General features: G+C 38.1%; 8 protein-coding genes across 8 annotated transcripts; 4 read left to right on the forward strand and 4 right to left on the reverse strand.

Annotated features, from left to right (window-relative positions):
* Positions 1-18: 18 nt before the first annotated feature.
* Positions 19-2,142, forward strand: FDP41_006402 (uncharacterized protein; the record flags this gene model as incomplete). Its single annotated transcript, XM_044710034.1, has 1 exon — positions 19-2,142. The coding sequence occupies one exon, from the start codon at positions 19-21 to the stop codon at positions 2,140-2,142; it is 2,124 nt and encodes a 707-aa protein (XP_044559083.1).
* Positions 2,143-2,243: 101 nt separating this feature from the next.
* FDP41_006403 (uncharacterized protein) lies at positions 2,244-4,839 on the reverse strand (the record flags this gene model as incomplete). The annotated part of the gene is made up of 2 exons (XM_044710035.1): positions 2,244-4,391; positions 4,609-4,839. The coding sequence occupies 2 exons, from the start codon at positions 4,837-4,839 to the stop codon at positions 2,244-2,246; spliced, it is 2,379 nt and encodes a 792-aa protein (XP_044559084.1).
* A 568-nt stretch (positions 4,840-5,407) lies between these two features.
* FDP41_006404 (uncharacterized protein) lies at positions 5,408-7,386 on the reverse strand (the record flags this gene model as incomplete). The annotated part of the gene is made up of 4 exons (XM_044710036.1): positions 5,408-5,752; positions 5,915-6,001; positions 6,130-6,638; positions 7,077-7,386. The coding sequence occupies 4 exons, from the start codon at positions 7,384-7,386 to the stop codon at positions 5,408-5,410; spliced, it is 1,251 nt and encodes a 416-aa protein (XP_044559085.1).
* Positions 7,387-8,047: 661 nt separating this feature from the next.
* FDP41_006405 (uncharacterized protein) lies at positions 8,048-12,532 on the forward strand (the record flags this gene model as incomplete). The annotated part of the gene is made up of 1 exon (XM_044710037.1): positions 8,048-12,532. The coding sequence occupies one exon, from the start codon at positions 8,048-8,050 to the stop codon at positions 12,530-12,532; it is 4,485 nt and encodes a 1,494-aa protein (XP_044559086.1).
* A 275-nt stretch (positions 12,533-12,807) lies between these two features.
* Positions 12,808-16,770, reverse strand: FDP41_006406 (uncharacterized protein; the record flags this gene model as incomplete). Its single annotated transcript, XM_044710038.1, has 1 exon — positions 12,808-16,770. One exon carries the CDS (start codon positions 16,768-16,770, stop codon positions 12,808-12,810), a length of 3,963 nt encoding a protein of 1,320 aa, XP_044559087.1.
* Positions 16,771-17,852: 1,082 nt separating this feature from the next.
* Positions 17,853-18,713, forward strand: FDP41_006407 (uncharacterized protein; the record flags this gene model as incomplete). The annotated part of the gene is made up of 1 exon (XM_044710039.1): positions 17,853-18,713. One exon carries the CDS (start codon positions 17,853-17,855, stop codon positions 18,711-18,713), a length of 861 nt encoding a protein of 286 aa, XP_044559088.1.
* Positions 18,714-18,785: 72 nt separating this feature from the next.
* On the reverse strand, positions 18,786-19,589 carry FDP41_006408 (uncharacterized protein; the record flags this gene model as incomplete). The annotated part of the gene is made up of 1 exon (XM_044710040.1): positions 18,786-19,589. One exon carries the CDS (start codon positions 19,587-19,589, stop codon positions 18,786-18,788), a length of 804 nt encoding a protein of 267 aa, XP_044559089.1.
* Positions 19,590-20,133: 544 nt separating this feature from the next.
* On the forward strand, positions 20,134-21,869 carry FDP41_006409 (uncharacterized protein; the record flags this gene model as incomplete). Its single annotated transcript, XM_044710041.1, has 3 exons — positions 20,134-20,954; positions 21,016-21,507; positions 21,626-21,869. The coding sequence occupies 3 exons, from the start codon at positions 20,134-20,136 to the stop codon at positions 21,867-21,869; spliced, it is 1,557 nt and encodes a 518-aa protein (XP_044559090.1).
* Positions 21,870-21,902: the final 33 nt, after the last annotated feature.

The raw sequence follows: 21,902 nt of genomic DNA on the forward strand, positions 1-21,902 counted from the left end.
GAGCAGCAGCATATCATCATGGCCATTGCGTCATCATCGGCTGTTTTAAATTTAAATAAGGAGATGCAGAATGATGGGACCGCTGTCCTTACAGCTTCATCTTCTTCCGACCCTTTCTTTCTCACATCTAACCATTCATTAAATTCAATACCCAATTCTGCTACTCCCACAAACCCAACACCATCCAATCATCATCGTGATGAGAATATACTAGACTTTACCTTTGAGGACAATTCCATTCAAAACTTTCATGATCAACATTTACATAACGACACTCAACATCAGCAAGATCCTCCCCTTAGAACCTCACCTCCATGGATGGATGAAACAGAAAACCCCACGGAAGGAGATCAATCCTCTCCATCCTTATCTTCTCTCTGGCTAACGAGCAATGTGGCCAAAACGAGGGCAATCTTTGAAAAAGCGTTTGAAAAGAGCGACCCTTCTCCATCATCCAGTAACCTCTCGACTCAAAGAAACCCTCATCTATCTCACTTGTTTTCTAATCATCGTGAAGAGGATGATACAGATTCACTCGAGGAGCGAGTTCTTGCTTCCTTATCGGGGGATTTTGCTTCCTATGAAGAGTCTATTCGAGAGGAGTTAAGGCAGATTTCTGAATTTATTGCTATATCGAGTAAAAAGTTAGAAGACGATGAAGGCAATGCTTCACAAGGAAAGATTGGGCAGGCTTCCTCCTCTGCACCGTGTGATGGGCAAGCAAATCAACGAGTGAAAATAGATCTTGTACGAAGGTACAACCCGATGGATATTTGTAGAAAAATTCATGAATATGAAACACAGAAAGATCTCTTGGAAAGTGAAAGAGATTTTCATGAATTGAACCGTTTAGAAGTTGCATTAAGAAAAGAGATACAGAAAGAGATGGATGATATTGAAGACAAGTTCAATTATGACTATTCATTGAGAAGAAGAGAAATTAAAGCCCTAATTCAAGATCAACAAAATGAAATTAATCAATTATGGACAAGGAAAATTCTCAAGTATGATTCAGTGGCTGTGGCATTGATAAACGATATTACAGAGAGGCATCAGTCCGAGTTTGCTTCAAGTCAAGAAAAATATCGAAAGGCCTTTCTAAAGAAGAAACCAACTTTATCCAAATCTACACTTGAAGAGAAAAATTTATTGAATCTACTGTCCATATCAAAAATGTATGAATTGGGGAATGGTCTCGAAGCGAAAATTTATGATCTGGAAAAGAGAGATCTTGTGAACTTTTTTAATCAACAAGAGTATCATGTCTCGAAAAAGCTTGAACACTTGTCACAGAAACAACATCAAGAATTGTGTGCTGCTCAACAAAAAATTGATAAGGGGAAAAATGCAATGGAAAAGGATCGAGAAGAAGATATCAAGAAGCTTAACTCACGAACCACTATTCTCTTTCGAGATTTGGAAAAGAAAAAGAATTTGGTTTTGACGCAAATTCAACATTTCCGAGACAAGTTCAATGGTGTAGGTGCAAGCGGCACATCCAGAAGAAAAAGTTCGGATTACTTCTCTACTTGGGAGAATTTAAATGCGCAAGAACCAGTCATCCACGTTTCGGCATGTTTAGAATTTTTCAATTCCATCTCAGACAAAATCATTCAATTTTTCAACACTCTTGATAAATCTGAGACTGAGATAGAGAAAGAGACTTGTAAAATGGTCAAACGGTTAGTTGATTCGATGGATCAAGTCATTTCAGACTCTCCAAAAACAACACCAGAAAAGAAGAAAGCACCAACACAGCAAATCTTGAATCAAGAAAAGAATGACGCGAACTCTTACACGTTCCAACATAACCAATACTCCAGGCTACAATCACCACCTTCGGGTCCTTTGACAATCAAAGACAAGAAAAAAAATGATTCAAGAACTTCAATCGCTCGTACCACTTCGATGTTCATTGAGGAAGCAAAAGCAATACTCAATACCACGCCCGAGAAGCAAAAAATTTCGAATCAGTCTGTATTGAATCGTTCGTCTTCGTCCTCTAAAGGTGTGACTGTCTCTAGCGTGGCAAGCACAACACCACCTAATGTGACACTCGAAGATTGTTTGAAAAAGAAGAAAAAGCCGTCTGCCAAGCATACATTTTCAGAGCTCATACGGACATCATTCAAGTGGAAGTAATGGAAGTTGTGCTCTTGTCGTTCCCACAAATATATGACGAAAAAACATAAGCTCATTCTCTTGAAAATTGTCAAATAAATAACAAAAATAATATTTTACAACTAATTAATTCCACCGCCCAAATATTGTGCTTTGAATCTTCCTGCAAGAACAACACCAACAAGGAGAGCTACAAATAAAAAGAGTACAATCAACAAGTGAACAGAAACTGTTCCAAATGTTGAAATAGCCATAACACCGCACACATCGTTTGTCACTTGAGTAGAAGCGTCTACCATGAAGCTGCATTTGGTGTTTTCTTTCAACTCGTTTAGCATGTCTCCAACAATTTGAGCAGCAACAACTAATGCAGATGCAGCTGGTTCCAAGTTATTCTCCAAATTCAACATGAAGGTAGTTCCAAGTTGGTATCCTTGCACAAATTCAGGATATGATTTGGTGTTAAACCAATTGTCTGCATTGGCATATTCAACGAATATGGTCTGATTTGCAGCATCATACAATGAATTCAAAAGAGTGGTCATTTCATTTTGGAATTTGGTAATTTCCTCCTTGTTAGCTTCATAATTTTGATAGTTTGAATTGTTGTTCACCCGACTCTTGAATTGATCTAAAGCATCCATATAAGCAGAAAGACCTGCTTTGACGTTTGGCAATCCTTGATTCAAAATTGTGTTCATTTCAATAAATAGTAATTGACCGCTTGTAGCAATTTGATTTCCTTGATAGGTCACATTCAAACTCTCCATTCCCATGATAAAATTGTCAAAGAATGTTTGATAGTCTTCTGAGGTGGCATAATGTCCTTGTTGAGCCAATTCAATCACATTGAGAATATTTTGATACTCATCAGGTTTTTGGTCAAAATTTTGTCCGCCACAGTTCAAGAAAAATCTCGTCACATTCACTACGAATGAATAATTATGGACAAACAAGTCAGAATCTCCAAAGGTTGTGGTTGGGAGTAATCGATCTTGTTGACCTGTTATGAGCCCCAATGGATAATTGGTGAACGAAGATACTGCATGTACTCGATCCATATTGTCAGGATTAAACAAGTTGTTACCATTGATGCAATATGGTCCAACAGCCATTAACAAGGCAATACCAACAGCTGCGAGAATCATTAGCCAAACAAAGATGGAACAACTGCAGCAGCAAGTAAGAGTGAGTATGGCAGAGGATTTCTTAGTGACACCAACCCCACCAGTCATTGCAACAATTGTTGCAATGATAAAAAATCCAATAAAGGATGACATGTAGGCAATTTCAAATTTGGTAATCACATCTTGTGCATAGAGTTCGGCTCCTGGAGTCGTAACATTGGAAATCACGCTTTCGAATTGACCAACTTGTGAAGGGATTGTGGAAGCTTGAAGAGCGAGTGGTTCAAAAACTTCTTTCCACATACTGTTCCATTTGGAATAGGTGTTACCTTGGAAAATGTTGTTTGTGTAGTTGAGACGATCAACAATGAATTGAGTGAGGGTGAGAGCTTCCATTAAATAGCTGTGACTTGTCAACATCTGATTCACAAGACCTTCAGGCATTAAATTGGTGTAATTGTAAACATCATCCAATTGGAAAACATTAATTGTACTTGTCTTGACAATGTTGTCATATTTTTGGGTAATGTCATAAATTTGGCCAGATTTTTCATACAGAGCTTTCATAGAATCATTCAATTTGTTATAGATCAAATCTTCCAAATGTAGTCTGTCATCATTATCGACAACGGCATTTGTCAAGTATGCCTGACCTTGAGGAATTGCATCGGAGACAACACTACTGGTAGCAGCAAACTGTTGCACAAAATTTGTCAAACCTTGAGTGTAGGTAGCGTTTGACATGATAAATACGGTTTGATTGAGAGCGCTCTTTGCATTGTCTAGGGCAGTGTACACAGGCTTTGAAGTACTGTCCAATCCCACAAAGAATACAATCGAAAAACCAATACCAAAAAGTGCCAACAAAATCACACTCATCATCAAGCAACAATAGGAAAAACCACACATCTTATTAAACACAGAATCGGATCCTCCTGATGAATATGAAAAATCTCCTGACCCATACTCGCTATGTAATACTCTGGAAATGGGTTCCTCTCCAATTTGTTGATATCCTTTTCGTCTACGTGAGCCACTTCCAAAAAGACATTTACAAAGATTGAGAACGCCAAAAAGAATCCAAGAAGCAATTGTCAAAATAATACCGCTCGCAATGACAATTCCAAAAATTAGAGCAATGAACTGTTTTTCATGACATGGAGTTGATATAGTCATTTGAAAACCCAATGTTCAGTGTCATCCATCAATGAGATGACCAGGTGATGTGTAAATGACACATCATCATTATATTCACAAATTTCCGATTGGTTCATTTCAATTCCAAAACAACAATCATTGACCATGGTGAGATGCTCCATCCAACACAACAATTACTACCACCACCACCACTACTACTTACATAAAACCATCCTCGCCACACGCACAAATCCATACTATCTGGCATTTGTGCACTCAATGTCGGATAACTCTCACACGACGATACATTAAAAAACCAAGACAATTCCGATAATGGCGATACCGATGAATAAATAGAGCTCATCATTGGAAATTTTTCAATATGTAATGAAGATGATGAGGCTAATGATGAAAAGCCAGAAAAAAAACTCTCCGAGGTTTGAAGTAATGGCATTTTTTTCTTAGACGTTCAAAAAATCTTTCCTCAATTTGACGAGAAATCGAAAGCAATCAGTGCACTAGTACAAAGGAGATCAAGCAAACATGATTCAAGTGGATTTTTCAAATATTTGATGTTTGAGAGATTGAAAGAGTGCCAAGTGACGAAAATTGAACACAAGGCAAATTGGTTTATTATTATTGTGATTATTATTATTATGTGATATAATATTGGACATGCTGTTGAAAGGAGGTGAAATGATATTCTGGATTAGTGTATGTGATGTAAGGAAGGTAATATGCATGATGATGATTGGAATTGGGGTGAATTATTTTCAATTTTGTTGTTGTTGTTGTGGAAAATGGAGTGAGAGAAAAGAGAGAAAAAGGAGATGATGCAGGAGATGATGTTGTGGTGATGTTGTTCACGTGGAATCTACATGTAAACCTTCTGCATCATTGGATCTCAAAGAGGACTTGTGTGATCTTAATGTGAAAGGTTGCAAATGTGTGATTGAACACGTTTGCGTAAGGAGTGTTCAAATCTCGAGATGATTAGGTGTTCATTCCTCTCTGGAATGTATCTATGCATTTGGTTTTTGAGCCATCTTCAACTCTATCACCTTATCTTTCACAGAGTTAAATACTTGTTTTATGGATTCTGTTTCTGTGGCACAACTCCAAAATGTGAAAATTCTATTAGGATCATACTTATTGGCATCAAGATATTTCTTTTCGATAAATTTCACAGACTCTTCAAAAGTATCAGCACCCTGATAATCTGGGAAAAGAGTCCTTATTGACTTTTCTTTGATTTTTCGTGAAAAAACATCAGTCTTGTTGAGTAAGAGAATGATCATGGTATTTTGGAAGTGACGACTATTAATGGTCTCTTCGAAAAGGTCAATGGACTCTGACATTCGATTGGTCTATGGTATCGTGATTGGTGTATTGTTGAGGATGAATCAAGAATGAATGGACCACAAAAATATTGTAGAAAGAGTAATAAAACCAACACCACACAACAACAAATCATGTGAGAGTTAAAAGTATTAAATCATGAAAAAAGAAACCGAGAAGTTGAAACCTACATGATCATCTTCGTAACACACTTGGTCATAGTCACCAAGACTTGCCACAAATATCACTGCATGAACCCCAGCATATGAATTAATCCACTACAAGCATAAATTTCACATTGAATGTGACGTCAAAATTCCAAATTTGTTGATTTCATAGTAAGTGGTCAATTTCCACATGTTAGAACATTTTTCTCAAAATTTCATTCACCACACACAAATCTTACCTTCTTTCTTTCAGGTCTTTGGCCACCAACATCCACTACTTTCAGTCTATACCCTTTATATTCAAATGTTGTATCATTGATACCTGTCGTCTTTTGTCTGCAATATAATATATCGGTTTGACTAGGGACATAATTTGGCGGTCTTAATCGAGATAAATCTTTGAAGAAGTATGTGGCACCCTCAAATACGTGAACTTCGTATCGATACTTGTCGAAAGCTTCAGTGATAGCAGGATCTTTGTACAACTCTTCAATATCTAGGGAGAGATCCTCGTTGTATTGTTGAACTCCACACCACAAGAATGAATCGTCACTTGTCACTTGTCGTACTCGAGCCACTCGATTCGAATTTGTTGAAAGCAACTTTGTTTGGCCCTTTTCATTGACGACAGTAATTAATGAATCAATTGTTTGTATAATGTTTCCATAGATGGAGTTCAAATAGCGACTCACTTCTTCCTTTGTGAAACCTCCCTTCTCAGTAATTTTAATTTGTTTGAATAGAGTGCCTTTCGTAGGATTGTTTGAATGAGTTTCAGAAAATGTTTGTTCACACATTATCGTCGTCATTACAAGAAGATAAGGTAATGTTGACACGTTCATGATGACGACAGTTGTTCGTGTGAAGAAGAAGAATGAATTGTTGTTGTTGTTGATTGAAAGGAATGTGAAGAGATGTGCCAATCATATAGAGTTCATGAACGATCAGATGGTTGCAAATTGGTGGAGTTTCGATTGGTTGTATCACCATTGTTGTTGTGGTGACGTCACGAAAGAAATAATAAGTTCATTGTGCCGAGTCGATGTCAGGATCATCACAAATCGAATACAAGAATATACAAATCGTCATCACGAGAGGAAAAGTTGTGGTTGATCACCAGATTGTCATCAACATGATTTCAATAAAACAACAATCAGTTTGACACTTGGCACTTCACATTACTTACTCTTTCCTGATTCTCCACTTCCCAACAACAAAATCTTGATATCTTCTGTCTGTCCATTCTCCGAACCGCCATGATGATTCGATCGATGAGACATTGATCCATTATTACCATTAATGACATTGTTTGAAGAGCTTTGACCATATTGTTGTTGTGAATTCAAAGTTGTTGTATTGTTGTTGTTGTTGTTGAAAGAGGAGGATTGTCCTTGATTGTTGTCCTTTGTATTGTTATTGCTATTGTTAATGTTATTATTATTGTTATTGTTATTATTTGGTTTGGAACCTCCACCACCCGAAAGACAAGAACCCATTTTGATGATAATGTTGTTGAAGAAGAAGCGGTGAGGATGTTATTGTGTGTCGAAATAACGAATCAGAGAGAAAATGTGTGTGCGATTGACAGAATTGTTGAAATTTAATTTTGAAGGGAGAATAAAATCAAAGAATATTATTCATCAGAGGATGATGATGAGGATGATGAGGATGATGAGGGTTCTGTTGTTTGATGAAATTGCTAATCGATTGATTGCTCTAGGGATAGTCTTGTTGTTTTGATGGTTTTAAAATTTGAAATGTCAAGAACAATGTAAACCGAAAAATCTTGACCGATCTCACCACAAGAAATTGTTTTCAAAAAGATGAGGACGGCGTGTCTTTTCGGTTAAAGCTGTTGTGGAGAAAAAAGTCTCAAGAGGCACACGAGATGAAATATTTTTTGAAAAACTCGGTGATGACATTTGAAGGGTGGAGCCAAACATTCTCGACGATCCTTATTCCTGATGTCTTGTCTCATGATTATGATCAATTTACTTGAAATAATTGTCAATAGTAACCCTCCGATTATTTGATGTAGTTGATGAAAAGCCCATCAAGCAGCTGTCAACTCGAAACCAGACCCGTGCAAGCGGCAATATCTTGGCGTCAAGTGTCATCCAATCAAAACAGTTTCGACTCACTCTCACATTCAAAAAAATGACTTCGCTCAACAAGAGGGCCGTTCTTCACAACTCTTCCCCTCTCGTTGCCAACTCGGCAGCGTTTTCATCCTCTTCTCCAGCTCTACTGAGCTCCTCTTCATCGTTCAACAACAACAACACTTGTTTTCAATCACTTCCTAATAACAACCCTAACAACAACAACAACAACAACACGATGGATCTTCTCGAACAACAACTCTCCATCGAAGCCGAAGAATTCGAACGAAAACTCCAACTCGAAACTCAAGATCCACTCAAGAGAGCCCTCTCACGTCGTGAATTCTATGCCACTCAAGAAGAACGACGAGCCGAACGAAAGCGAGAACTCGGAACTATGGCCAAACGTAAAGAGAGAGCCGCGGTGGGCCAGACCGCTCTGGAACGACTCCAAAAAAAATGTTCTCCTGCTTTTCTTCACTCTCGGGATTTTGAGGCGAATATGTGTGTGGGGGGAACGGCGGGACAGCTCACGGAAAAGGCTTACTTGGGTCCGTTGTTGGTCTATAGTGGAGATGTGGAGCAGAAGGCGGCAGTGGTTGTGAGTAGTAGTAGTAGTAGTAGTAGTGGTACTAGTGGTGGAGGTAGTGGTGGTGTTGGTGGTGAGAATGGTACTGATGGAGGAGATCATGCCGATTCCAGTCATCATCATGATCATCATGATAAGAAGGTCGATGTTCATGAGGAAGAAGAGGCTGATTCCCTTCATGTGGATGTGATTCATGAGGCTATTTTTGAGGAACAGAAACGTTTGGTGGAGATTTTACAAATGATGCAAAATGGTGAAAAGCCTTTACCTTCAGGAATGTCGTCAAAACCTGTTTTTCTTGGCGAGGATGGAACCTTGTACAACTTGTATTATGAACCTCTCCCAAATCAAGATGCAACACAATTGAGAGGAAGAGGAAAATTTTCAAAAGTTGCCTATGGATCGGTTGCCAAAGGTGCCGAACAAGAATTTGTGGAGGGTTATACCAAAGCCAAAGAGTTGAAAAGTAAGAAAATTGTGTACAATAGCGAACAGGAACAATACTTGAAAAAGTATGGACCCGTTGTTGACAAGGAAGAGCTAGGTGTGAAATGTTTGAAACGTGCTCGTATGTTGGATCGTTATGAATACGAGTATGATCCAGAATTGTACCAATCAGCTCCTGACCCAGACAGTTTTACTACCTTTGAGGAGTACGAAGAGGCTTTATTGAATTGGAGCAAACAAGTCGAAGGAAAATTAGGTTATTTGCAGTTGCCACGTGTGATGGGTAGACATTATTTCCGTCCATGTCAAAGACCTGTCATTTCTGAGAATGATGGCGACAATACCAGATCCGATTCTAACAAACTCAATTCGAGACGTATTGCTGAAAATATATCTTCAATTTCTATGAAATCGTCAATTATGGATGATGACATGAACGAAATTCATGAAACTTGGGAATCACACTTGGTCCCTCTCGAACCAAAGCCAGAATTCTATGAAACTTTCAAAGAATATGAAACTGCAATGATTCGTTGGGCCATTACTTGTCTCGGTTTGCCATTCCTTCCACCCCATGTTGCACAATATCAAAACCTGTTGGGTCTCAAGTTAATGAACGAACCAAAATTCCAAGTTGCTGGTGTTCAGACTTCAAGTAATGACAGCGGCGAGGAAGAAAAGGAAGATCGTGAAGATGGTGATCACAACGATGACGAAGATAGAAAGGACGACGATCATGATTCTGTGCGTTACGAAGTTTTGAATGGATGGGACAAGCTCAAGCCTAATGTTAAACAAGAGATTGAGAATAGTATCCACAAGGTTTTGGATACCAAGCTGAAGAACAAGGACAAGTATGGGTCCTTCCATCAGCCTGCGGTGGCTCTTCGTCACGGCACGTTCACGTCCGAGTCCAAGGTGGTTCCTCTCAAACTCACACAGGGCGAAAGAATTAAGCCTGACAATGTCAGAAGTTGGATTGTTTATCAGAGACAAGAAAAATCACTCAGCTGTGTACCAGCTCAAGGTACTATGGCATACGAACAAGCTAATGCAGCTCGTGAGTATCCCCATCAAATACCTCTCGTAAGAAGAGATCTCACTGATGAAGAAGTGAGAGCTTCCAAAGATTGCGATACCTATGAGCAAGGAAAAGAGGTGTTATTTGAAACTCCCGAATTTGATCTCGGTGTGATTACTTTCGCTAACCTCAAGTCTCAAAACTATGTCAAATTCTTGCAAATTGTGCTCGCAAGAAAGGACAATGAAAAGAGATTTAATCAACTCAACAGTTGGTATTTCCCAAAGGAAGACCAATTTGCATTGGTACAACAATTTGACTCACTCTGTGGTATTTTAGATGTTGTTGAACATCCTTCACAAATGACCATTCAACACTTTGAGAACATCTTCTCCAGCTCAACCTATTTGGATTTCTTCCAAAAATTCCTTCAGACGGAACTCAAGCTCAGAATGAGCATGATGAAGAATGGAGTGGAAATTTCACTTCGAACTTATGGCGACTTGATGTATTATTCCATTTCTAAACAAACCTTTATCCGTATTTTGCATAATTTCCACAATTGCAACTCACAACTCACTCACGCTAAAGTTGCACATTTTGTTAAAGAATTCTTAAAGACCGAAATGGCAAGAGATATTATTTCTGAAATACTTCAAGAGGACGATTATCCAACAATGTATTTTATTGCCCGTGCCGTAACACTCTTTGATGAAGTACCTAGCCCACTCTTTGAATATACCGAATCCACTCGAAATGCTGTGATCAACATTGTGCTCGTTTCAGAAACTAAAAAGAAGGATGAGGCTCTCACAAGAATGGTTGACAAATTCCTTGTCAATCTACTCTTGTTGTATTATACTAACTGTATTACAGTTTCGTTGGTCGAGGAAGATAGAGGTTATCCATATGTTTATCAATTCCTTGTCCAAAAACTTGAAAAGTACATTGAGGAAGTGAACAAGTATTTGAAGTGTAGCAAGTCATTCTTGAAGACTTACATTTGGAAGATTCTTGGATCGAAATCTAAAGCCGTCACTGCTCTGGGTAAATTTGTCATGTCTTTCCTCTTCTTCTTGTCATGGAAAGAGGATATCAAGAATGCCCTGAAGTCAGACGAAACAGATTTGTTGGCAAATATTAGAACTCTGGCATGTAGCAAATTCAGTCATGTGCAAAATGCCACAGCAAGATTGTTCCCACTCTTGAAAGAATGGGAAGAATTGTTGACAAAAGATTACAAGAATGGTCAAAACGTCCTTAGAGACTTGGTCAAGTCGGCTGAGAGAGCTGTGCTTGATTCTCAACCTCCCCTCATCTCATCTATGGTTCTTGAATTCTTGAGTGAGTCTCTCACCATTAAAAAGAATGAATTTGGTGAGAAGGATGGTTCCTTCCACATGATCGTGGGACTTATTGAGACCCGAGTTTTCCACATTGTACTTGAAGAAGTCATTTCAACAGTGACACAAAAGAGAATGCATCAAGGAACTATTATGGGCTCACTTTTTATTGCTAAATTTGCTAAATTCTTGGTCTGCAACCAACTGGTCCAAGCTCCATCTGAAAAAGCCTCCGATACCTCAAGCAAAAACAAATTGTTCAGTTTCTTGAGAAAGAAGGAAACAGTGGAGGTCAAACAGGCTCTCTATTCTGGTTCCAAGGTTGAGGTTACTCAATCTAATCTTCAAAACATGTGGGACTTTATTGGAAAGCAGGACAAGCTGAGAAGAACCTACCGACCACGTTCTGCCATGTTAGTTGCTTTCCGTCACTTGATCAAAGTGCCAGAAGTTTTTGCATTATTCAACAGAGACGCTACCTTTTATACCAAGCTTCTCGAGTTGTGTAAAGATGATGTTGACATGGAATTTAATCGTAATGCATGGAGACTATTCTACCAATTGATCAAATTCCACGGAGAGGAAGTCATGACCGAAATTACTAATCACAACATGTCTGGCTTTTTATCTACCATTAGTTTGCAGCAAAAGTCAATCATTGCTACCAATGCGCTTCACTACTTTAACAAGATCTTCAATCTTCCAATTGATCGCAACATTTGGCAAAAAGTTGAAAATGACGACAAGAGACCAGAGCTAGTTTGTGAGAAGGGAAACAACATTCCTGCAAAAACTCACGACAAGTACCACAAGGCGGTCCAAATCCTGATTGACTTTATTTTGAAACAAAAACTTGTGGATGCTGTCTTTGTTGCTGCTTACAATATTTGGTCAAAGGATTATAAGGGATGGCCTTTCCAAACCTTGGCTGCTCTTTTCTTTACTATTAACACACATTCATCATGTCAAAAATTACAACAAGCATTCGCCAAAAGTTCCTCCACATTGTCCATTATTGAAAACATGGTCAAAGCACCTCCTGGCTCTAAAAAGTCCAAATACAGTAAGGATGTCATGGATTGGAATATGAAACACAAACATTATTCTTACATTGCTCCACCAAAATGGGACGAGAGAAAGTAATGACAACATGATAAGTCGAAGGTGAATTAGGTGGAAAATAAATTAATGCACTGGCGGTTTGTTTTTATTAGAGCACTTTTTGAAAATCACAATACAATGTTTAGATTAAGACTCATCACAGTTCGTTTATTCTTATTCTGATAATTTTTTCGATTTCAAGTGATGTAAAGTTAACTCGATTTGGTTGTGATTGTTGATCTTCAGAAAGCATCTTCAAAAACTGGACACTTTTCTACAATCTTGAAAATTTGACAGAAGACACCACTACAATCACTTTAAAAATTAGGCGTTTCCAATCCCCAAATCAATGGAACAAAAGTACTAATACACACAAAATATAAAAAGGTCAAAGGCAATCCTGATTTCACATAGTCCATAAACGAATATCCACCTGTACCATAAACCATCATGTTACATTGATATCCAATCGGAGTGGCAAACACAGAACTCGCAGCAATACAAACACACATGGCAAAACATCGAGGATTAAGACCATTACGAATAGCAACTGCCATGGCCAATGGAAACGTAATAGCAACTGCTGCATTATTTGTAATCACAGCAGTGACGATAAGAGTAATGAATACCACCACAGCAGGTAACAAAATATTTGGAATATTCATCAATCGAACCACTTCTGCAAATGCTTCTCCCATACCACTCTGTGTGATGGCAGTTCCAATTCCAAATGAAGAACCAATCAAGGCAATGAGTGGCCATTCCACACTCTCCAATGCTTTGATGGGTTGTATCAGTCCTAAAATAATGACCACACATAAAGTGACCATGGCACATTGCAACATGGAATATCCAGCAATGGCACATGCAATCATGGCAATAAATATTGGGAAAATTAAATGTTCCCACCACCATAAATTATATTCCTTATTGGTGAATGGAATTTTGACAATAAATTTGTTGGTCTTGCTTTCTTTTGGATTTACATTACATCTGGAAATGACATAAAAATCTTTCGATTCATGCCATTTCGAGTAAAATTCACCTCGTCCAATGACCAACAAGGTGTCACCAGTACTCACGTTTGATGTTTTAAAATCCGTGACATCTGTTTTTGTTTCTAAACCCACATAACGCACTGCAAGTACGACCACTCCATAACGTTTTTCAAATTCTGCATAACTGAATCCAATACATGGATTACTCACACTAATGATCAATTCGAAAAATTCTGGTTCCTTTTCAACAGAAGTATCTTGTTCTACTGGTGGTTTTTTTCTTCTCTTCAACCAGGCAAATGAAAAAGGTTGTTTTTTAGAGGATTTTTCTTGACTCGAAGATTGATCAGTACTTGTCATGTGTGTCTTTTTTGGAGGAGTATCTGTGGAAGTTCCATGGTTGCTGTTGTTCACAATGTGAGAGACAGCAGTACCATGTTCCACGACATCTTTGGATGATGAAGGTGGCTCCAGTTGTTGCTGCTGTTGATCCTCATGCATCATTCCAACATCCAAATGATGGACTGCATGTGTCTCAGAAGATGACGATGCATTTGCTACTTGAGAATATGGTTCTTCATGAATGGTTTTTCTGAGAGCGGCTTCATAAAGTCCTTGATTTTCACTTAGAAGAGATTTCAGTGTGGCCTTTGGAATGGGAGGAGCTACTTCGAGATGTGGCGACATTACGTTGTGTGTCTGAATGAAATCATTGGATGAATTAATTTCACTGCTGTCACTAATTTCAACGACGAGATTTCCATCGCTACTGTTCTCAGCATTAGGCAATGCACTCGGTGTCGACACGGGAAGATTTTCAATTTGAACATGACTTGCTTGTTGTGACGAAGAAATGTTGACAGTAACTTGTTTCTCCATGTGCATATCAGCAGTTCCCAACATGGTGTGAATAATACCGGCACCTTCCTCAGTGGGTAAATTTTCAGAAATTCCTGTTTTGGAATGCAATTTAAGGATCATGTTTGGATGACCTTTGAAAATAATGACATCTCCTAGCATGATGGTTAAATCGTCAGGGACTGGAACGATGAGCTCGACTAGATCTTCTTCTTCTTTGATTGAAGACGATTGATCGTGTGAATCCTGAGTTGAGAGTTTGGTGACATTTTCTTGGGTAGTTGTGGACAATTCCGTGGTGCTGGTGGGATTGGCAGTGATCATGACAGCAGAAGTACTGAGTCGTGGCTTCTTTCGAATAATTTCAACTACTTCCAACTTTTCCAATCCAAGATGTTGAATAATGGCATGTTTGTTTTTTCCAATGAGAGGTGAATTTGGATCATCCACAGCAATCTTGGTCAAGAATTGCTCACCACGTTCTCTGGCAAGTCGAAACATACCACCCTTCTTATTGGGCAACACCCACAAGCCAAAAGTACATAAATAAACAATGGTGACCACTGACAAAATACTTCCAATATAGAAAAATTCATAAAATGTAAAGGGTGTGAAACCATAGGCAACATAGAGACCATTAGTGACAATGTTGGTAGAGGTACCAATCAATGTCATTAACCCAGCAGCAGAGGTCATGAAACACATGGGAATTAAAAATTTGGAGGGAGCAATATTGTTCACTCTCGCCCAGTCCTTAATAATTGGAATGAGAGTGACCACAATTGGAGTATTGTTAATGAAAGGACTCACTAATGAAATAAATAAGCACACACGAAGCATGCAGAGCCATAAACCATATTTGGGAGATCCAAAAACAAGTTTGGAAACTTTGAGAACGAGTGAATTCTCAGAAATGGGTTGAACAATTGGGAATAGAATTAATACAGTGAGCATACCATCGTTAGAGAAACCTGCCAAGGTCTGAGTCACATTAATCACTCCAGAAACGTTCAACACAACAAGTGCCAAAAAGACCACAAAATAAGGTTTCCACCAGGACATGACCAAACCACCAAGCATTCCGAGAATGACACACAACACAAACCACAATTTCCAAGAATTCCATGCAAATGCAACCACTGGTGAGGAAGAACTGCACAAGTTTTTAAATGTCATGGTCGAAACAGAAACGACTCGTAATGCACTTTTCAGTGTTTCTAAAATTGAGTATGTGTAAGTTGGATTCTTTCCTTTGAATAGTGAAAAATTGACGAGAATTTTGTCACTTTTAAGTGTTGGATTTGTACCCAGTGATGAATTATCTTGCAATAGAGTGGCATTCAATTCCAATTCAAATAATTGTATCATGAATGAATTTTCAAACAATTCAGGTACACTCACATAGAGAGTGGTGTTCAGTAGTTTTCCTTTCGTCGTTCCATTGAGAGGAAACAACATTTTCTCAGGAACAATGGTCACACCAGTCGTTGAATTTAACAAATTTTTCTCCACGAGTGCTTGCGTTAAATTTTCTTTGGAAACAAACAAGGTTCTTGCATATTGAGTGAATAATACATTGGAATGAATCAGACGCCAAAATCGTAATGAAATGACAGAACTCGTATTTGAAAAGGATGGTAATTCTGTGTCCATCAAAATTTGCCAACTCAATGAATCTGTTTCATAGGTATAAGTGAAGGATCCAAAACCAATCGTAGTTGTGGTTGTCACATTGGTCACTACATTGGTCGAATTTGGAAATACACTTAAAACCGTTGTATTTGCAGTTTTTGTAAATTCGCTCAAAAATCGATAAGAAGAGGCCTCGACTGTTCCCAAAAATCTATCCATCATTCCACTACCCAAAAGAATCATCATGCTAATGAGAAGAATTTTTATCATCATGATGAGAAGATTCAACTGCTTGAATGAATTTCCAAATGTTTTTCGTGGTCTAAAAAATCTTGTGGTGCTTTGAATTGGAAATTCATCAACACTACAAGTAGCATCATGACCACCATCATGAGAACAATGTGTGTGGCAGTTGACGTCAACTTGTTTTGTTCCTTTTTCATTCGACACGGATGGTTTGGAATTATAACGAGTGGACATTACTGTACAAGTGTTTCTTTCAGCATGTTGTTCTGCTGATAATGATGATCTTGTTTCCAAAGACCCTATCATCATCATCGGAGGTTGATGTTGAAACAACAAGTCTTGTTGTTCATGATCCGACGAGCAAGTTCCGGATCTTTCTGAATTCTTCAAAGTTTTTTCCATGTTCATCCTTGTGGAAAGACGAACAATCTTTTGAAGACTCTTCGACTGATCGGTCGGGTGGTTCGACTGATTTTGTTGTTGTTGATGCTTACAATTCTTCTTTCTTTTCTTCTTTGATTTTCGAAGAAAGGCTCTTCTCATCATTTTTTTTCTTCTTCTTTAAATAGATGATTGATTCGAGTCATCTCATCATCAGGTCATCCATTACAATCGTACCCACGGTTTGGAATCCTTCCTCATGCATGATAGGTTCTCTGACAACATGGTCATTCAGAAGGAGTGGTTGAAAATGGACAAGGGTTGATTGAGGTCAAGATGGTGATGGGTTTGGTTCACTTTCTCTTATTATGGACCTATGTCCTTTTTTGGCCACCTACCTTTTTGAACATCATGAAACTCCATGACTTTGCAACAACAAGACGAAGAAGTGTGGACAAGTACACGAGGAAATCTAAACACAACCTTTAAATCTCAATCCCCTGTCATTCGTCTTGGGGTTCATCCTCTCCAAAACGTGTTCACAATATCCAACCAGGACGATGACCACATTTTGTTGGGTCACTTTCACCAACTTGTCAGCCTAAAGTACAAGGCAGAGCAATCTCGTCCTTGTCCTGTTCACAACACCCTCACAAACACGAAGGATGAATTTTTTGAATACCTCATCAAAGTACATGTTGTTGAAACACTTGAAGATGACCAGACATGCCAAGAATTCTCATTGTCATCTAAAACGAAAGATCTTCAAATACTCTCTTCCATGGGTCAAACCTTTGAATTTGGAAATTGGAAACTTTTCAAACACACTCAACCTTGACACCATGGATGAAAACATTTTTATTCACAACTTCTCCAAATGGCATGTTCAAAGTCATTGTTGCTTTAGTACTATTGTGACATTGTCGCGCTTGTTATTATTATTTGGAATTCTCTTTCGACTACGTCAGTACGCATTCAAAAGATTTGTAAAGTCATGAAAATCAATGAAATTGTGTTATAATGTCATTAGAATATACTCTCGTACTGATTTGGTGAAATCACGATAAAATTATGGCTTTGAGTGAATTTCCTTTGGAAAATTTCGAAATCGATCTTTGATTAGAAGATGAGCCGTTAGTTTCACTCATTCGATTGGTTCTTGTCAAAGAAACGCCCCTTGTCATCTCATTGGTCACGAAACGATTGATGCCTTCGGAATTTCAAATTTGTGTGTGAAAAAAAAACAAATGCAGCCACAAGAACAACAAACATTCACAGACATCTCTTCCAAGATGAATCCACAAAGTCAGCTGAATCCAACCAAACATGCCATGTACTATTCCTCACAGTCCTTACCAAGTGGTGTTTATCAAGAACAACTACATCAGTCACATGTCATTGTGGAAATGCCTTCCCAAATTCCACAACCACATCAAGGAAACGCTCCCATGATGCCACCACCTCTACACCAACAAACGCCAATGATGTCACTTCCATTTACACTTCCCGTCACAAAAACTCAATTTTTCGCTCGTCACATTCAACCTCTTGAAAACTCCAACACTCGTTTCAAATTAGTGGTTCATGACGACAATCTTTTCATGACCTATTTAGGTGTTGTTTTCTTAATCTTATTCTTTCCTGCAGCTTGTTGTTTGGATTTAGTCAATAGTCTTGACGCATGTTTAATGATGTGTGGTTGTTTATTGGTGTATTGGATCATTGTGTTGCCAATCATTTTGTTAATCTCCCCCTTCATCCTTTTGCTTGCATTCTGGTTGGAACAAGAGACAACTGTGTGTATGGATGATGAGAAGAAAGAGTTGTCCATTCAAGTTCGAAGAATTTTTACAGATTCCATTATTAGTAGTTGCCAATTTGGGTATTCAGAAATTGTGAAATTAACTTTTGAAAGACAAAAAGCTTGGGAAAAAAAGGTTATTCTTGAAAACAAACATGGACAAAAATTTGATCTTTCTGTGGGATTGAGTGAGGACGAAGTGAAGGAAGAATTGGATTATATTTTGAAATTCTTTCAAGTGAGAGGTGTAGAGTTGGTGGAAGAAAATCAACAACAACAACAACCATCAACAACAAAAAAGAAATAAAAACAATGAAACATCAATAAGAAGGATTTTATTCAAAATGTCCAAACAACAGTTGTTGAAATTTTCTCAAAATTAAGGTTTCATTTGTGGAGTTCCATGATTGAAATCTACCACCACTCCTCTCGCTTGAAAGAATTTCACCAAATAATTCAATTCTTCCTTTGCGTACTCTTCGTTCATTCCCAATGAAAATTCAAATAATTGTCCATGTTTGGTTTCAAGCATGACTTTGTGCTTTCCTGCTTTCTTTGAGAGAAAGACCTTTCCAATTTCCATATAAGGAATTTGACAACAAGTCAAGACAGCCTCTTCTCCACTCGAGGCAAAATAACGTTTTCGAAATTGAATCAACATTTCACGTTTTGCATCATCCATACTGATCAATGTCGATGTTTCAGTAAACAAGATATAAATCAGCACCAACGGAGCGACCAACAAAATAATCGGAATGGCAACAATCCAATAAATGAGAACAATGATTATGGCAAGTAAACAACCTTCACTACTACCTCCCAATCCACCCATACACATGTACAATGGGAAGAATAAGATGAGAAGAATGACTCCGAAAAAGCTACTAAGAATTCCTTCCTTTTCAACGACAAGTTTGAAAGTTTGAGAATTTTCTTGAAGACGAATGTGACGAGCGAAATATTGTTCTTGAGTCACTGGAAGGGAAACAGTGGCAGATGACATGTGCATCATGGGATTTTGCTGAGCGTGTGGAGGCATGTCGACAAGAGCTACTTGAGTATGCGACACGATTGGTTGAGAATAGGTCATGACAGGTTGAGTACTGACAGTATTTGGAGAATAGTACATGGCAGTAGTAGCATTGGGGTTGTTCTGAGGAGGAATCGAATACGTCGACTGCATTTGTGATTTGTTTTTTGTTTTTTGTGTGTGTGTGAAAAAACATATTGAACCACATGTGGTGCCGAATAGTAAAATGACATTCGACGTATTCGCTGATCACAAACGCCAAGGTTTGACAGGTTCGCTAAAATTGATGTGAGCGCTATTCCGTTGGTGGCATGTTGTCATTTCAGAGCATAATTGGTTGGGACAGATTCAACAAATTTGTAACCACACTCATCGATTGGCTCGTCAAAGGGTGAGACCATTGACAGGAGAATAGATTCGACAAATTGATGTCTCTCAGCAAATATTTCAACGTATGGATCAGTGATCATTATTAGGACTTGTCAAAATTCCTTCACTCATGCCACATGTCAAATATCATACAAGTTTTCGAAAAAGGGTTTTGCAACAACTGCACAATTCAATGCACAAAAGGTTTGTTTTTCGATTGAATTCACAACTCGCTGTGTGGCCTCGAGTGTTTCAAAGACTTCAGCTCCCATAATTCATCTAGACCATCAAAAGAAAGTGAAATTCTGTCATTCCGAACACAAAAAAAATGCCAAATTCGGAACCGAATAAAATTGCATTTGAAGAGTTGGTGGAAAGGCTCGACAAGTATCGAAATGAAGGGTTTTTCCTTGATCATCATCATGGTCAGGATCAACATGATCATGTTGTTGTTGGAGGGGAAAAGAGAATGATGAAGGAAGAAGAGAATTCCGAACAAGAAATAAAAGGAGATTCCGAACAAGAAGAAACCACAAAACAAGAAGAGCCTAAAAATTCGGAAATTCAATTTTTGTTTCATGCTGCTCAATTCATGATTAGTAATCGATTGAAAAAGAAGGACGGAGAGAAGGTAAAATTATTAATTCAAGCCATGAAAAATCCAAACCACCAACAAGCCTCTCCTTTTATATTTCCTCTTGCTCAGTCTCGTAAATTGCAAAAGAATATCATTAAGAATTTTGGTGCTCAATTGTTGAATCAGTGCTTGGGTGAGGTGATTCATACGAATGTTCACACCACTGCAGGTAATGCAGGTTTGGATCATTCAAAACAGAAAAATAGGAAAAATTCAAAAATTGAAGTGAATCGTCACCATCAAGAAGAAGAAAACCATTCTGTTGAGGAACAAGTAGAGGAAGAGATGGTAAACCAAAGGGATCGTTCTGTTCACTCTGCCAATATTCATCACAACTCTCAAGAAGGAAAGAAGATTGAGGTGGACATTCACGATTTGTACCAACAATCAGTACAGTCCTCAAGAGATGATGTTAACTTATTTGAGAAAATGTTCAAGACACATTTTCAACAGAAAGCTCCTCATGTTTTTAGGGAAGATTTTTGTGGAACTGGTCTACTGTGTTGCGAATGGTAGGTAGAGACATTCTTGTCATTAAGCGAATGACAAATATATTTTCCAATGATGAACCAGGGCAAAGAGAAGTGTCGAAAATGTCTCCATTGGCGTTGATTTAGACCACGACACTATTGAATGGGGTCGTAAGCACAATATAGAATCAAAATATTCCAAATTCAATGTGAGTGACAGAATTTTCATGTTCACCAAGAATGTTCTCGAATTCAATTGGGACGAAGAATTACGGGATTGTCCATTATTACTCGAACAAGATGAAGACACAGGAAAGTCTTTTCTGAGAAAGGCCGACATTATTTGCGCCTACAATTATAGTGTGTGTCTACTTCACAAGAGAAAAGATTTGATGTTATACTTTAAGAAGGTTCGAGAATCTATGGCAGATTATGGCTCCATCTTTTTGTTTGACTTGTTTGGAGGAGCAAAAATGTTGTCAGTCAACGATAGAGAATATGTTAGGAAAGATTTACCTGGAGGTATCATGTACGAATTTGAACAAACCAATTACAACCCAATTACAGAGATTGTGACAGGTTATATTCACTTCAAGTAGGTTTCTTGGTTGATGAACATATCTTTCGATCCTTAACAATTTCTAACCTTTTCGATTCATTGACATCAACTTAATACTGTACAATTAACTATATATAATAATATAATACAACAGGCTTAGGGATAATTCATGGATTAAAAAAGCATTCAGTTATCAATTCAGAAAATGGGGAGTTCGAGAATTAAAAGAAGCTCTGGACGAAGCAGGATTCAGTAAGATCGAATTGTATTGGGCCTCACACGATCGTGACGAGGACAATCATGACGTTTCTGGTTCCATTCAATTCGAGAAAGTGAAAAACATTGAAAAGATTGAACAATCTGGAAGCTGGACAGCTCTATTTTGCTGTCTTAAATAATTCCTAGAACAGGTTCGATATAGAACAGACAAG

The sequence above is a fragment of the Naegleria fowleri genome (assembly GCF_008403515.1).
Source record: "Naegleria fowleri strain ATCC 30894 chromosome Unknown tig52, whole genome shotgun sequence".
Lineage (NCBI taxonomy): Eukaryota > Heterolobosea > Eutetramitea > Acrasida > Naegleriidae > Naegleria > Naegleria fowleri.